At 48.1% G+C, this 17,524-nt stretch overlaps 1 protein-coding gene and 1 long non-coding RNA gene across 2 annotated transcripts in view; one reads left to right on the top strand and one right to left on the bottom strand.

The window, feature by feature from the left end:
- Positions 1-7,091: 7,091 nt before the first annotated feature.
- LOC137332183 (uncharacterized WD repeat-containing protein alr3466-like) overlaps positions 7,092-17,524 on the top strand; it is a 76,575-nt gene continuing 66,142 nt past the window's right edge. The window contains exons 1-4 of the mRNA XM_067995883.1: positions 7,092-7,443; positions 12,373-12,551; positions 13,362-13,567; positions 17,325-17,462. Coding sequence (XP_067851984.1) covers positions 7,341-7,443; positions 12,373-12,551; positions 13,362-13,567; positions 17,325-17,462 — 626 coding nt within the window. The 5' untranslated portion in view covers positions 7,092-7,340. The remainder of the gene's footprint in view (positions 7,444-12,372; positions 12,552-13,361; positions 13,568-17,324; positions 17,463-17,524) is intronic.
- Positions 13,142-17,524, bottom strand: part of LOC137332184 (uncharacterized) — a 91,123-nt gene continuing 86,740 nt past the window's right edge. The window contains exon 2 of the long non-coding RNA XR_010965614.1: positions 13,142-13,575. This is a non-coding gene — a long non-coding RNA (uncharacterized lncRNA). The remainder of the gene's footprint in view (positions 13,576-17,524) is intronic.

The following is a 17,524-nucleotide window of genomic DNA, read 5'->3' as shown; positions in this document are numbered from 1 at the left end:
GATAAATATTGGCCAGGACACCAGGAAGAACTCACTGCTCTTCTTCGAATCGTGCCATGAGATCTTTTACACCCACCTGAGAGAGCAGACGGAGCCTTCTTTTAACCTTGTTCTCATCCGAACAACAGTGCACTCCAACAGTGCAGCATTCCCTTACTGAAGTGTCAGCCTAGATTATGTGATCAAGTCTCTGGAGAGAGATTTGAACGCACAACTTTCTGACTCAGAGGCGAGAGCACTACCAACTGAGCCACGACTGCCACAAAACACTGCTCACATGCTCAAATGATTCAGGGCATCGCATTTATACAACAACGGCGACATTCTCTACCTGGAGAATGCACATTTGCTCATTTTATTAGTTACCTGCGCTGCTTCTTCTGTCGACTCAAAGAGCATCTTCACAGAGGCAGAACCCGATGGAAGGTCTTGTAGATGTTGAATGGCAAGGGTGGAGGGGGGGGCATTAGCTGCATCTTGATTTACAGCACAGGGAGAACAGTGCAGTGACGTTATGGGAGGAGGTGTGTGCAGCGAAGAGAGTGTGCAGAGCAAACATGCTGTGCTGATAAACCTCTCTCCCATTATTGGAAAACTGCAGAGAGTGCAAACAGGGTCAGGTACACAAGCATTTTACCCTAGCAATCACCAACGGTGCTGGAGAGTGTACCTTTGTGGACATTATGTGTTTAAAATTCAACTCGCGGATCAGCCGCCCGTTATAAACCTTTACCATGGTCCTTTCTATTGAAGACAAATGGGGCGGGGTTTATAACAGGCGACTGATCCACTATCGCCGGTTTTGGGCTCCCTCGCCGAAATAGAATATTAACCCCCTGTGTGAGGCAGGATCAGCTGTGATGCCCCACACTGTTGAACAGCCCACTGATCCTCATTGCACATCAAGAAAAACCCTTCAAAAGCGGTAGGGAGAAAATTGGAGGCAGTGGCAGGGGGCGGGAGCGCGGGGGAAGGGGTGCAGGGGTTTGGGGATTGTTTGCGGAGTGCCAGGCGACCACTTGATACCGATGTTGTTTCTTTCATATGGCAGCTTGAAAAGCAGCATTAAATGTCGACGTTCAAGTTGGTCGTCCACTCCATGGGCTCTGGTGAGAAGGGGTGAATAAAAGCTATTCCTCCAGGGCAGTATCTTATTGGGCAAAGGTTCGCAAGATGCTCCATGGTTTGGAGTCTCACACATCGGGCTATCCTTCATCTTCCATTTATGGAGCAGGCGGTTGCAGCACCCGTATGAAGGTCTGATGTGTTTCGCAGTGACCCGTATTTTACCTGGTTCATGGGGAAGCCGGGAGGCTGATCCTTGGGATCTTGGTTCATGGTGAAGCCGGGAGGCTGATCCTCGGGATCTTGGTTCATGGTGAAGCTGGAAGGCTGATCCTTGGGATCTTGGTTCATGGTGAAGCCGGAAGGCTGATCCTCGGGATCCTGGTTCATGGTGAAGCCGGGAGGCTGATCCTCAGGATCCTGGTTCATGGTGAAGCCGGAAGGCTGATCCTCAGGATCCTGGTTCATGGGGAAGCCGGAAGGCTGATCCTCAGGATCCTGGTTCATGGTGAAGCCGGGAGGCTGATCCTCGGGATCCTGGTTCATGGTGAAGCCGGGAGGCTGATCCTCGGGATCCTGGTTCATGGGGAAGCCGGGAGGCTGAGTCTCGGGATCCTGGTTCATGGTGATGCCGGAAGGCTGATCCTCAGGATCCTGGTTCATGGTGAAGCCGGGAGGCTGAGTCTCAGGATCCTGGTTCATGGTGAAGCCGGGAGGCTGATCCCGGGGGTCCTGGTTCATGGTGAAGCCGGAAGGCTGATCCTCAGGATCCTGGTTCATGGTGAAGCCGGGAGGCTGATCCTCAGGATCCTGGTTCATGGGGAAGCCGGGAGGCTGATCCTCGGGATCCTGGTTCATGGGGAAGCCGGGAGGCTGAGTCTCGGGATCCTGGTTCATGGTGAAGCCGGAAGGCTGATCCTCAGGATCCTGGTTCATGGTGAAGCCGGGAGGCTGAGTCTCGGGATCCTGGTTCATGGTGAAGCCGGGAGGCTGATCCTCAGGATCCTGGTTCATGGTGAAGCCGGAAGGCTGAGTCTCGGGATCCTGGTTCATGGTGAAGCCGGGAGGCTGATCCTCGGGATCCTGGTTCATGGTGAAGCCGGAAGGCTGAGTCTCGGGATCCTGGTTCATGGTGAAGCCGGAAGGCTGATCCTCAGGGTCCTGGTTCATGGTGAAGCCGGAAGGCTGATCCTCGGGATCCTGGTTCATGGTGAAGCCGGGAGGCTGATCCTCAGGATACTGGTTCATGGTGAAGCCGGAAGGCTGAGTCTCGGGATCCTGGTTCATGGTGAAGCCGGAAGGCTGAATCTCGGGATCCTGGTTCATGGTGAAGCCGGAAGGCTGATCCCGGGGATCCTGGTTCATGGTGAAGCCGGGAGGCTGAGACTCGGGATCCTGGTTCATGGTGAAGCCGGAAGGCTGATCCCGGGGATCCTGGTTCATGGTGAAGCCGGAAGGCTGCGTCTCGGGATCCTGGTTCATGGTGAAGCCGGAAGGCTGATCCCGGGGATCCTGGTTCATGGTGAAGCCGGAAGGCTGATCCTCAGGGTCCTGGTTCATGGTGAAGCCGGAAGGCTGATCCTCGCGATCCTGGTTCATGGTGAAGCCGGGAGGCTGATCCTCAGGATACTGGTTCATGGTGAAGCCGGAAGGCTGAGTCTCGGGATCCTGGTTCATGGTGAAGCCGGAAGGCTGAATCTCGGGATCCTGGTTCATGGTGAAGCCGGAAGGCTGATCCCGGGGATCCTGGTTCATGGTGAAGCCGGGAGGCTGAGACTCGGGATCCTGGTTCATGGTGAAGCCGGAAGGCTGATCCCGGGGATCCTGGTTCATGGTGAAGCCGGAAGGCTGCGTCTCGGGATCCTGGTTCATGGTGATGCCGGAAGGCTGATCCCGGGGATCCTGGTTCATGGTGAAGCCGGAAGGCTGAGTCTCAGAATCCTGGTTTATGGTGAAGCCGGGAGGCTGATCCCGGGGATCCCGGTTCATGGTGAAGCCGGAAGGCTGAGTCTCGGGATCCTGGTTCATGGTGAAGCCGGAAGGCTGATCCCGGGGATCCTGGTTCATGGTGAAGCCGGAAGGCTGAGTCTCGGGATCCTGGTTCATGGTGAAGCCGGAAGGCTGAGTCTCGGGATCCTGGTTCATGGTGAAGCCGGAAGGCTGATCCCGGGGATCCTGGTTCATGGTGAAGCCGGAAGGCTGAGTCTCGGGATCCTGGTTCATGGTGAAGCCGGAAAGCTGATCCCGGGGATCCTGGTTCATGGTGAAGCCGGAAGGCTGAGTCTCGGGATCCTGGTTCATGGTGAAGCCGGAAGGCTGATCCCGGGGATCCTGGTTCATGGTGAAGCCGGAAGGCTGAGTCTCGGAATCCTGGTTTATGGTGAAGCCGGAAGGCTGATCCCGGGGATCCTGGTTCATGGTGAAGCCGGGAGGCTGAGTCTCGGGATCCTGGTACATGGTGAAGCCGGAAGGCTGAGTCTCGGGATCCTGGTTCATGGTGAAATCGGGAGGCTGATCCCGGGGATCCTGGTTCCTGGTGAAGCCGGAAGGCTGAGTCTCGGGATCCTGGTTCATGGTGAAGCCGGGAGGCTGATCCCGGGGATCCTGGTTCATGGTGAATCCGGAAGGCTGAGTCTCGGGATCCTGGTTCATGGTGAAGCCGGGAGGCTGATCCCGGGGATCCTGGTTCATGGTGAATCCGGAAGGCTGAGTCTCGGGATCCTGGTTCATGGTGAAGCCGGGAGGCTGATCCCGGGGATCCTGGTTCATGGTGAAGCCGGAAGGCTGATCCCGGGGATCCTGGTTCATGGTGAAGCCAGAAGGCTGAGTCTCGGGATCCTGGTTCATGGTGAAGCCGGGAGGCTGAGTCTCGGGATCCTGGTACATGGTGAAGCCGGAAGGCTGAGTCTCGGGATCCTGGTTCATGGTGAAATCGGGAGGCTGATCCCGGGGATCCTGGTTCCTGGTGAAGCCGGGAGGCTGATCCTGGGGGTCCTGGTTCATGGTGAAGCCGGGAGGCTGATCCCGGGGATCCTGGTTCATGGTGAATCCGGAAGGCTGAGTCTCGGGATCCTGGTTCATGGTGAAGCCGGGAGGCTGATCCCGGGGATCCTGGTTCATGGTGAAGCCGGAAGGCTGATCCCGTGGATCCTGGTTCATGGTGAAGCCGGAAGGCTGATCCCGTGGATCCTGGTTCATGGTGAAGCCGGGAGGCTGATCCTCAGGATCCTGGTTCATGGTGAAGCCGGGAGGCTGAGTCTCGGGATCCTGGTTCATGGTGAAGCCGGAAGGCTGATCCTCAGGATCCTGGTTCATGGTGAAGCCGGGAGGCTGATCCCGGGGATCCTGGTTCATGGTGAAGCCGGAAGGCTGAGTCTCGGGATCCTGGTTCATGGTGAAGCCGGGAGGCTGATCCCGGGGATCCTGGTTCATGGTGAAGCCGGAAGGCTGATCCTCAGGATCCTGGTTCATGGTGAAGCCGGGAGGCTGATCCTGGGGATCCTGGTTCATGGTGAAGCCGGAAGGCTGAGTCTCAGGATCCTGGTTCATGGTGAAGCCGGAAGGCTGAGTCTCGGGATCCTGGTTCATGGTGAAGCCGGGAGGCTGAGTCTCGGGAACCTGGTTCATGGTGAAGCCGGGAGGCTGATCTCGGGGATCCTGGTTCATGGTGAAGCCGGAAGGCTGAGTCTCGGGATCCTGGTTCATGGTGAAGCCGGAAGGCTGAGTCTCGGGATCCTGGTTCATGGTGAAGCCGGAAGGCTGATCCCGGGGATCCTGGTTCATGGTGAAGCCGGGAGGCTGATCCCGGGGATCCTGGTTCATGGTGAAGCCGGGAGGCCGATCCTGGGGATCCTGGTTCATGGTGAAGCCGGGAGGCTGATCCTCAGGGTCCTGGTTCATGGTGAAGCCGGGAGGCTGATCCCGGTGGTCCTGGTTCATGGTCAAGCCGGGAGGCCGATCCTGGGGATCCTGGTTCATGGTGAAGCCGGGAGGCTGATCCCGGTGGTCCTGGTTCATGGTGAATGTCATTCTGATTAGGACCCAAGAACCCTTCCCGTCGTCTTTCTACCTTAACCCGAGGGAACAGCAGCTGCGGCGGGATCGGGGGCGGGGGGTGGCTTGAGGGAGGAGGAGGGGAGGGGATCTAAATGTTTAATTTTATGACCAAAAAAAGTAATGAAATATGCCCGATTATTCTAGCAGCAGCTTACTGCTAGAATACATAACTGGAGTAACAAAGTCTTACAGTCACTATCGAGACCATCTCATACCCACCCTGAAGGGAGCAGCTTCATGTGTGGAGCTCAAAGTGAATGTTTCTATTTGTTTTAAATTTTATTTGGATTAAAATGCCTCAATTTGCAAATTTTGATGGGAAATTATAATTTTTTTTATTCGTTCATGGGATGTGGGCGTCGCTGATGAGGCCGGCATTTATTGCCCATTCCTAATTGCCCTTGAGAAGGTGGTGGTGAGCCGCCTTCTTGAACCGCTGTAGTCTGTGTGGCGAAGGTTCTCCCACAGTGCTGTTAGGAAGGGAGTTCCAGGATTTTGACCCAGTGACGATGAAGGAACGGCGATATATTTCCAAGTCAGGATGGTGTGTGACTTGGAGGGGAACGTGCAGGTGGTGTTGTTCCCATGCGCCTGCTGCTCTTGTCATTCTAGGTGCTAGAGGTTGCGGGTATTCTGTGGCAAGTGACTCACCACCTGACTCCCCATATCCTTTCCACCGTCTACAAGGCACAAGTCAGAAATGTGATGGAATACTCTCCACTTGCCTGGTTGAGTGCAGCTCCAACAACACTCAAGAAGCTTGACACCATCCAGGACAAAGCAGCCCGCTTGGTTGGCACCCCATCCACCACCCTAACCATTCACTCCCTTCACCACCGGCGCACTGTGGCTGCAGTGTGTACCATCCACAGGATGCACTGCAGCAACTCACCAAGGCTTTTTCAACAGCACCTCCCAAACCCGCGACCTGGATGTTGTCCAGGTCTTGCTGCATGTAGGCTCGGACTGCTTCATTTTTTGAGGGGTTGCGAATGGAACTGAACACTGTGCAATCATCAGTGAACATCCCCATTTCTGACCTTATGATGGAGGGAAGGTCATTGATGAAGCTGCTGAAGATGGTTGGGCCTAGGACACTGCCCTGAGGAACTCCTGCAGCAATGTCCTGGGGCTGAGATGATTGGCCTCCAACAACCACTACCATGTTCCTTTGTGCTAGGTATGACTCCAGCCATTGGAGAGTTTTCCCCTTAATTCCCATTGACTTCAATTTTACTAGGGCTCCTTGGTGCCACACTTGGTTAAATACTGCCTTGATGTCAAGGGCAGTCACTCTCACCTCACCTCTGGAATTCAGCTCTTTTGTGCATGTTTGGACCAATGAGGTTTGGAGCCGAGTGGTCCTGGCGGAATCCAAACTGAGCATCGGTGAGCAGGTTATTGGTGAGTAAGTGCCGCTTGATAGCACTGTCGACGACACCTTCCATCACTTTGCTGATGATTGAGAGTAGACTGATGCGGCGGTAACTGGCCAGATTGGATTTGTCCTGCTTTTTGTGGACAGGACATACCTGGGCAATTTTCCACATTGTCAGGTAGATGCCAGTGTTGTAGCTGTACTGGAACAGATGGACTGGTGCATTTTATAACTCTTTCATGAGAAACATAGCTTCCGATGCTTTATTGTTATTTGTATTTATATGAACGATAGGTTTGCAATGTTGGTAAGTATGAATTCGGAGTTAAGAGCCTGTGATAATGATTTTATTTCTCACTTTCATATTACTCACCATTGTGTTGCATTAGTCTCCATTTCAAAGTTTATTTTACAAAGGATCCTTTCTCTTAAGCACTAAAACCTGGCCTGAGGCCCATGTTATTGACATTGAGTCACCTGACTTGGCGTCTCGTTTCCATGGTTGCAGAGCAGGAAGTTTTTAAACTATGCAGCTGTGTTGGTGCCCTGCGGAGTCGGGGCTGTTGGCCACTTATCCCATTGTCTGACACAGAGGAGTGGGTTAGAGTGAGACCAGCTCCACAGAGGGAGATGCAGCACTCTCTACTGTATGTGTGTCTGAGCTTGGCTAAGAGATGAAGTGACATTAAAGAGGATTTTCCCGCAATGTCTCTTGTTAGTCTAAGCTGGGGCAGAAGAGTTCTAAGATGCTGTTGATCAAGGACCCAAACCAGGGACATAACACAGATTATCCGTCTCTCTTGATTCCTCGCCGTGCGTCCCTCTGTACATCCAATTCAAGATGTCCATGCAGAAGCATCTGACACTCCCAGACTGCCACAACCGTTCAGTGAGTGCTCTGGGGTATCACTTGGCTCGAAGAGAGTTCCTGACTGGCTTTGACGGTAAGAGTGCTAAGCAGGTTACTGCTGTAAATATCAATATTTAAAATCACTTGTTTCGCAGATTGTAGTATAAGAAAAAAAGAACTTGCATTTATACAGAGCCTTTCGTGACCTTAGGACGTCCCAAAGTGCTTCACAGCCAATGATTAAACTTTTGAAGTGTAATCTCTGTTGTAATATAGACAAGCATGACAATTAACTTGCACACGACAAGGTCACTGAGAGACCAGTTAGTCCATTTTAATGATTTTGGTTGAGGGATATTAGGCAGAACACCAACTGGCATGGGATCTTGTACACGCAGATGCGGCCTCAGTTTAAAGTCTCATCCAGAACTCAGCACCTCCATCAGTACAGCACTCCCTCAATAATGCACTGAAGCAACAACCTAGAAACCATGACCCTCCGACTCAGAGGCAAGAGTGCTATCCATTGATGCATTGGGCCAAGCAGACAGTTAGAATATTTTCATAGATTATTCCTCATTATATCGCCACTAGTAGTAAATTACAACAGTATTTCTGGGATTGAGCTGAGACACTATCGCACCCAATGTTTACCATCTCACTCACTGTTTATTATCCCGACCACTGTTTACTATCTCACCCACTGTTTAATATTTCACCCACTGTTTATCATCTCACTCACTGTTTACTATCTCACCCACTGTTTATCATCTCACTCACTGTTTACTATCTCACCCACTGTTTATCATCTCACTCACTGTTTACTCTCTCACCCACTGTTTATCATCTCACTCACTGTTTATTATCTCACCCACTGTTTACTCTCTCACTCACTGTTTACCATCTCACCCACTGTTTATTATCTCACCCACTGTTTATTATCTCACTCACTGTTTAATATTTCACTCACTGTTTACCATCTCACTCACTGTTTATTATCCCGACCACTGTTTACTATCACACCCACTGTTTAATATTTCACCCACTGTTTACTATTTCACCCACTGTTTACTATCACACCCACTGTTTATTATCTCACTCACTGTTTACTATTTCACCCACTGTTTACTATTTCACCCACTGTTTACTCTCTCACCCATTGTTTACTCTCTCACCCACTGTTTACTCTCTCACCCACTGTTTATCATCTCACCCACTGTTTGCTATCTCACCCACTGTTTATCATCTCACTCACTGTTTGCTATCTCACCCACTGTTTATCATCTCACTCACTGTTCACTATCTCACCCACTGTTTACTATTTCACCCACTGTTTACTCTCTCACTCACTGTTTACCATCTCACCCACTGTTTATTATCTCACTCACTGTTTAATATTTCACCCACTGTTTACCATCTCCCTCACTGTTTATCATCTCACTCACTGTTTACCATCTCACTCACTGTTTATTATCCCGACCACTGTTTACTATCACACCCACTGTTTAATATTTCACCCACTGTTTACTATTTCACCCACTGTTTATTATCTCACTCACTGTTTACTATTTCACCCACTGTTTACTATTTCACCCACTGTTTACTCTCTCACCCATTGTTTACTCTCTCACCCACTGTTTACTCTCTCACCCACTGTTTATCATCTCACCCACTGTTTGCTATCTCACCCACTGTTTATCATCTCACTCACTGTTTGCTATCTCACCCACTGTTTATCATCTCACTCACTGTTTGCTATCTCACCCACTGTTTATTATCTCACTCACTGTTTAATATTTCACCCACTGTTTACCATCTCCCTCACTGTTTATCATCTCACTCACTGTTTACCATCTCACTCACTGTTTATTATCCCGACCACTGTTTACTATCACACCCACTGTTTAATATTTCACCCACTGTTTACTATTTCACCCACTGTTTATTATCTCACTCACTGTTTACTATTTCACCCACTGTTTACTATTTCACCCACTGTTTACTCTCTCACCCATTGTTTACTCTCTCACCCACTGTTTACTCTCTCACCCACTGTTTATCATCTCACCCACTGTTTGCTATCTCACCCACTGTTTATCATCTCACTCACTGTTTGCTATCTCACCCACTGTTTATCATCTCACTCACTGTTTGCTATCTCACCCACTGTTTATTATCTCACTCACTGTTTAATATTTCACCCACTGTTTACCATCTCCCTCACTGTTTATCATCTCACTCACTGTTTACCATCTCACCCACTGTTTACTCTCTCACCCATTGTTTACTCTCTCACCCACTGTTTATCATCTCACCCACTGTTTACCATCTCACCCACTGTTTACTCTCTCACCCACTGTTTACTCTCTCACCCACTGTTTACTCTCTCACTCACTGTTTACCATCTCACCCACTGTTCACCATCTCACCCACTGTTTACCATCTCACCCACTGTTCACCATCTCACCCACTGTTTACCATCTCACCCACTGTTCACCATCTCACCCACTGTTTACCATCTCACCCACTGTTCACCATCTCACCCACTGTTTACCATCTCACCCACTGTTCACCATCTCACCCACTGTTTACCATCTCACCCACTGTTCACCATCTCACCCACTGTTTACCATCTCACCCACTGTTTACCATCTCACCCACTGTTCACCAACTCCCCCACTGTTTACCATCTCACCCACTGTTTACTCTTTCACCCACTGTTTACCATCTCACTCACTGTTTACCATCTCACCCACTGTTTACTCTCTCACTCACTGTTTACCATCTCACTCACTGTTTTCTCTCTCACCCACTGTTTACTCTCTCACCCACTGTTTACCATCTCACTCACTGTTTACTCTCTCACCCACTGTTTACTCTCTCACCCACTGTTTACCATCTCACTCACTGTTTACTCTCTCACCCACTGTTTACTCTCTCACTCACTATTTACCATCTCACTCACTGTTTACTCTCTCACCCACTGTTTACTCTCTCACCCACTGTTTACCATCTCACTCACTGTTTACCATCTCACCCACTGTTTAATATCTGACTCACTGTTTACTATCTCACCCACTGTTTACCATCTCACTCACTGTTTACCATCTCACTCACTGTTTACTATCTCACTCACTGTTCACTATCTCACCCACTGTTTACTATCTCACTCACTGTTTACTATCTCACTCGCTGTTTCCTAACTTCTCTCCTGAATGGCCTGGCCTTGATTTTAAGGTTATGTCCCCTTGTCCCCTTATCATGTGAAGCTGTTGTCCTCATCTTAAGTTTGACGTTATTTAATCCATTGTTTGCATGAATTTCTTCGGTTTGCCTTATTGATCTCAGCCGGGGTAGCAGTTAGATGCTACAGCTGGCCTCAGTAACCTCAGGTTTAAGAGGGAGGAGAATCAACTGCTGATACTTATCAGAGAACGCAAGTGTGTGAAGGCACAATGAGGACAGGAATGGACTCGGTTTTACTCCAACCAGCGATCGATTAGCTCATCTACACTTAGGGACAGATGTGGTGTGAGCACTTGAACTAGACTATCCTGGTTCACACCTGTCCTAAAGTAGCGCTGGCAGGACTTTATCACCACCATGTTAAGGACTCGCACCGAGCACTCAGGAAGTCCACTCCTTCGCTGCCTCGGCTCAAATGCGAAGAAGTTCCGATGAAACTGAGCCCCCCTAAGGATTCACCGGCTGCAGGAATAATGTGGAATATCAAGGAAAGCCCCATGCTGCTGATAATCACAATGGGTCATGTGTAGTAAATGAAGACTTAAGCTGGAGAATTTCAGGGGAAGGAAGACGATAAAAAGAGAAATATAAAATTCCCCTCACACCCCCTCCACAACCCCCCCCCCCCCCATTCTCCCCACCCCCCCACTGCCCCAATACTAACCACAGCTGTACAATAACATCCGCATAGGTGATGGGCAAAGAATGAGGAGAACTTTTTAACAAGTGTGTACAATGGGCTGGCAGTAACCCAGGTGAGATAAGCAACCTATTGAGATCTGAGCGTAAACACTGATATCTCCTCTCATTTCAATCAAACAAGGTCAATTTAATGTGGCTTCTTACAGCTCAGGACTTTAGTCACAGTGTTTACGGAAAGACTATCGTGTCGTAACCGTTTGTTTTCCCAGCAGATTATTCCATCCTGCTTCAGGCAGAGCGAGCTAACAATCGAGGGTAAGAAAAGCAAATGGCCAGCAGCAGAATAATCATTATGGAAGGGGGAGAGGAAAATAGAAAGGCATCCTAAACAATCCATTGAGACCAATCCACCAAGTACCCCGTCGTCGGCTGCCCAATGCCTTCCCACAGAGCCACAGGGAGGGTGATATGAGAACGAAGATGGGGATTATACTGCCGCCCACACCTGATGTTACAAGGACGGGCACCCGAACCCAATGGCGGTCCTGGGCGAGGTAGAGTAGTCCATGTGTAGGCCCTGGCCATCCTACCCCAATTATCTTCATCAACTTCAACCATGGAACACTGCTGTTCCCGATGTGCACAACTATGTCAGTCGTAGACTTATTTGGGTGGATCTTATGTGATAGTGTACAACGGGTGATAGTGAATTGGCAGCCCGTTTTGCATCTCTCCCGATTTGTATTTCTATTGACCGAAAAATCGGGACATAATATTAAAATTAGCGCTAGACCATTCAGGAAGGAAATCAGGAAGCATTTTTTCAAGCAAAGGGTAGTCGAAATCTGGAATTCTCTCCCTCAAAAGGCTGTGGATGCTGGGACAATTGGAATTTCCAAGTCTGAGATCGATAGATTTTTCTTAGGTAAGGGATCAAGGAATATGGAGCTGAGACGGGTAAATGGAGTTGAGGCACAGATCAGCCATGATCCAATTGAAAGGCAGAAGAGGCTCGAGAGGCTGAGTGGCCTATTCCTGTTCCTATGTAAAACTCTGGAAAAGAAACACTTAATATGGAGTGTAATCATTGTGCAATGTTTATTCAAAGAACACTTCCTCTTTTGCCTTTGTTCAGATGGTGTTATTAAATGGTGGGATTTGGAGACTGGACAACTGACCTTTTCAGTCTTTGAGCACACTGGTATGGTCACACAGTTGTTGTACTGGGTTGAACCCAAGCTCCTTTTCTCAGCATCGAATGATGGGACTATCGTGGTGTGGACTGTTGGAGCCACTGTGTTTGACCGGATTAAGGTAAGAGTTGTATTCTGCGGCTTCCACTTTCATCTTTGGACCTTTTTTTTTGTTGTTGTTACGATTTTATTCCAAATTGTCAAGTTGACCTCGTAAGGAGTAGCAAATTCCAGAGGCCACTATTAAAGCTAAGGAAGTTAAGAATAGGGAGGAAAGCTTTTGAAATATAGTCACTGTTGTAATGTAGGAAACACGGCAGCCAATTTGTGCACAGCAAGTTCCCACAAACAACATGAAATAATGACCAGAAAATCTGTTTCAGTGATGTTGGTTGAGAGATAAATATCAGCCAGGCCACCAGGAGAACTCCCCCTGCTCATCTTTGAAATAATGCTCTGGGATCTTTTAGATCCACCCAAGAGGGCAACCGGGACCTCGGTTTAATGTCTCACCCAAAAGACGGTACCTCCAACAATGCAGCACTTCCTTAGTACTGCACTGGAGCGTCAGCCTGGATTTTGTGCTCAAATCCCTGGAGCACAGTTTGAACCCATGACCTTCTGACTCAGAGGAGAGAGTGCTACCACTGAGCCACAGCTAACATCTAAATGACTAGTAATAAATAAATTGATTGATGCACGTCTACTGGATTAAGAAAGAAAGAACTTGCATTTATTTAGCACCTTTTATGTCCACAGGATGTCCCAAAGCGCTTTACAACCATTGGATTACATTTAAAGTGTAGTCACTGTTGCTATGTAAGCAAATGAACAGACACATTTGTGCACAGCAAGATCCCAAAAACAGCAAATGAATGAGTAGATTAGAAATGCATTCCATGCTTCTGTTCACTCGGTCTTTCATTTGCAGTTAAACGCTGCTGTATTTTGCATGGCAATCAATCACCGGAGGCATCAACTCATCTGCGGATTCAAAGACCAGCTCAGGGTTTTTGCTTTGGATGACAAGAAAGATTCTGGTCATGTGTTAGATTTGGGGAAGAGCTTCACTGATCGCACACATAAGGACATTGTGTCGTCCGTTGTCTGCCTTGATACACGGATATATTCTGCTGGGTAAGTACCTGTAAAACAAGGATTTACAGTATCAGGAAAGGAGAGAAAGAGAAAACAGTTAGGCCAGTTAGCCTGACATCAGTCATCAGGAAAATGCTGGAATCCATTATTAAGGACACGGTAACAGGGCACTTAGAAAATCATGATATGATTAGGCAGAGTCAACATGGTTTATCGTGTTTGATAAATCTATTAGAGTTTTTCGAGGGTGTAACTAGCAGGGTACATAAGGGGGAACCAATGGATGTAGTAAATTTCGATTTTCAAAAGGCATGTGATAAGTTGCCACACGAGAGGTTGTTACACAAGATAAGGGCTCATGGGGTTGGGGGTAACATATTAGCATGGATAGAGGATTGATTAGCGAACAGAAAACCGAGAGTTGGAATAAACGGTCATTTTCAGGTTAGCAGGCTGTAACTAGTGGAGTGCCGCAAGGATCAGTGCCGGGGCCTCAGCTATTTACAATCTGTATTAATGATTTAGATGAGGTGACCAAGTGTAATGTATCCAAGTTTGCTGACAATACAAAGCTAGTTGGGAAAGTAATCTGTGAGGAGGACACAAAGAGTCTGCAAAGGGATATAGACAGGTTAAGTGAGTGGGCCAGAAGTGGCAGATGGAGTATAATGTGGGGAAATGTGAGGTTATTCACTTTGGTAGGAAGAATAGAAAAAAAAATATTTTTTAAATGGTGAGAAACTATTAAATGTCGGTATTCATGTGGATTTGGGTGTCCATGTACAAGAAACACAGAAAGTTAACATATAGGTACAGCAAGCAATAAGGAAGGCAAATGGTATATTGGCCTTAATTGCAATGGGGTTGGAGTACAAGAGTGAGGAAGTCTTGCTACAGTTGTACAGGGCTTTGGTGAGACCTCACCTGGAGTACCGTGTACAGTTTTGATCTCCTTACCTAAGGAAGGATATACTTGCCTTAGAGGCGGTACAACAAAGGTTCACTAGATTGATTCCTGGGATGAGAGGGTTGTCCTGTGAGGAGAGATTGAGTGGAATGGGCCTATATTCCCTGGAGTTTAGAAGAATGAGAGGTGATCTCATTGAAACACATAAGATTCTGAGGGGGCTTAACAGGGTAGATGCTGAGAGGTTGTTTCCTCTGGCTGAAGAGTCTAGAACCAGGGAGCATAGTCTCAGGATAAGAGGTTGACCATTTAGGACTGAGATAAGGAGAAATTTCTTCACTTAGAGGGTTGTGAATCTTTGTAATTCTCTGCCCCAGAGGGCTGTGGATGCTCAGTCGTTTAGTATATTCAAGGCTGAGATTGATAGATTTTTGGACTCTAAGGGAATCAAGGGATATGGGGATCGGGTGGGAAAGATCAGTCATGAGATCTTATTGAAACATACAAGATTCTGAGGGGACTCGATAGGGTAGATGCTGAGAGGATGTTACCCCTCATGGGGGAATCTAAAACTAGGGGGCATAGTCTCAGAGTAAGGGGTCACCCGTTTAAGATGGAAATGAGGAGGAATTTCTTCTCTCAGAGGGTCGTGAATCTTTGGAATTCTTTACCCCAAAAAGCTGTGGAAGCTGAATCATTGAATACATTCAAGGCTGAGTTAGACATATTTTTGGTCAGCAAGGGAGTCAAAGGAAAGGGCGGGAAAGTGGAGTTGAAGTAAAAATCAGATCAGCCATGATCTCATTAGATGGCGGAGCAGGCTCGAGGGGCTGAATGGCCTACTCCTGCTCCTATCTCTTATGGTCTTATCTTATCGAATGGCGGAGCAGGCTGGAGGGGCCATATGGCCTACTCCTGCTCCTATTTCTTATGTTCTTAAGGATAGATCAAGGCAATTAGTGTTATGAGTTTCTGAAATCCATCATCTTGTTTAAGAGTCTCCAAGTCAAAATACTGAGAAATATATATAAGCAGAGTCTGCATTTGCCTGGTATGAAGTATCCCCTCTCTCCTCACAGTGAGACTTGCCATTTATCCAAGCCCAGAGACCATAAGCACAGGTTGATAAGAACCAAGGCCTAGGGACTCCCCAAATTTGTTTAACCATAACAACAACTTGCATTTATATAGCGCCTTTAACGTAGTAAAACACCCCAAGGTGCTTCACTGGAGCGTAGTCACTGACAAAGCCCGCTTTTATTGCCCATCCACATTTTAGGAAGGATGTCAAGGCTTTAGAAAGGGTGCAGAAGAGATTTATTAGAATGGTACCAGGGATGAAGGGCTTCAGTTATGTGGAGAGACTGGAGAAGCTGGGGTTGTTCTCCTTGGAACAGAGAAGGTTAAGGGGAGATTTGATAGAGGTGTTCAAAATCATGAACAGTTTTGATGGAGTAAATAAGGAGAAACTGTTTCCATTGGCAGAAGGGTCAGTAACCAGAGGACACAGATTTAAGGCGATCGGCAAAAGAACCGGAGGCGACATGGGGAAATGTTTTTTTACGCAGCGAGTTGTTATGATCTGGAATGCACTGCCTGAAAGGGTGGTGGAAGCAGATTCAATAGTAACTTTCAAAAGGGAGTGGGATAAATACTTGAAGGGAGAAAATTTATAGGGCTATGGGGAAAGAGCAGGCGAATGGGACTAATTGGATAGCTCTTTCAAAGAGTCGACACAGGCACGATGGGCTGAATGGCCTCCTCCTGTACTGTACCTACTATGATACTATGATCCTTAGATTGCCTGAGGAGGTGGTGGTGGTGGGCCCTTGAAATGCTGCAGTCCTGGTCATCATGGTGCTCCCATGATGGCGTTGGGTAGGAAATTCCAGGATGAAGGAACGGTGGTATATGTCCAAGTCAAGAGGGGGTGTGACATGGAGGTAACGGAATTCCCACCACAGTGTTGCTCCACTGTTGGGATCCTCTCCTGTAATGTAAAATGGCTTCCGACTAATTCAGGAGACTGTTCCTCCAGTGGATTAACAGCATTATGTTTTGAAGCGAAGCTTTGTTCAAATATTAAATGACCAACAGGGCTTTTTGCGATTGGAAGTACATCATTTCACCGAGCAACACCCTGGTCAGATGCAGTCGATTCAGAAACGCAAGTGTGCACAGGAAGAGGAAATTCTACCATCCGGTAGTGTGGGCAGAAGTGTAAAGATATTTCGAGATAATCAGAGTGAAATGGGTCTGTTTCGGGTCAACACTACTGTTAAAATAGCAGGAAAAGGAAGTTAATACATAACACATTAAACATCCTTACAGAGCACTCGATCAAAAGAAAGAACTTGAATTTAAATCGCAGCTTTTCTCATTAGGGGTGATCTAATCGAATTGTTGAAATATTAAAAGGATTCGATAGTGTAAATATGGAGAAATTATTTCCTCTGGTTGGGGAATCAAGAACAGCGGGGCATAATCTTAAAATTAGAGCTAGGCCATTCAGGATCGAAATCAGGAAGCACTTTTTCACACAAACAGAAATCTGGAACTCTGTCCCCCAAAAGGCTGTGGATGCTGGGGGTCAATTGGAGCTTTCAAGGCCGAGATTGATAGATTTTTTTGTTAGGTAAGGGTACCAAGTGATATAGAGCAAGAGCGGGTAGAGTGGAGGTGCAGATCAGCCATGATCTAATTGAATGGCACAGCAGGCCCGAGGGGCTGAGTAGCGTACTCCTCGTCCTATATACCCCCACCTTCCCCATAGAGCTAAAGGAAGCTGAGGGAGGGTGACCGAGGCACCGAGGGTGGGGAAATTGTCTCAAATAAAGATTCCTTAGCCCCTCGGACTGACAAACGTTTCCACTCTTCTTGTTTGTAAAGGTACGACAAGAAACTCATCATTTATAACACCAGCTCGTATCCAAACAGCAAAACCCTGCAGGTTGTCTACTGTAACCCCAGTGCTCACGATGCGGGAATCACGAATCTGATGGTCGTCCGGGAACACGAGAGCACAAGGTAAGGGGCACTGTAGAGCCTCACTGCCTGACACGGCAGGGTGTACCTCCTGATTGCTAATG

Source organism: Heptranchias perlo, chromosome 14 (assembly GCF_035084215.1).
Source record: "Heptranchias perlo isolate sHepPer1 chromosome 14, sHepPer1.hap1, whole genome shotgun sequence".
Classification (NCBI taxonomy): domain Eukaryota; kingdom Metazoa; phylum Chordata; class Chondrichthyes; order Hexanchiformes; family Hexanchidae; genus Heptranchias; species Heptranchias perlo.
This window is presented reverse-complemented; position numbering and strand designations above follow the sequence as displayed.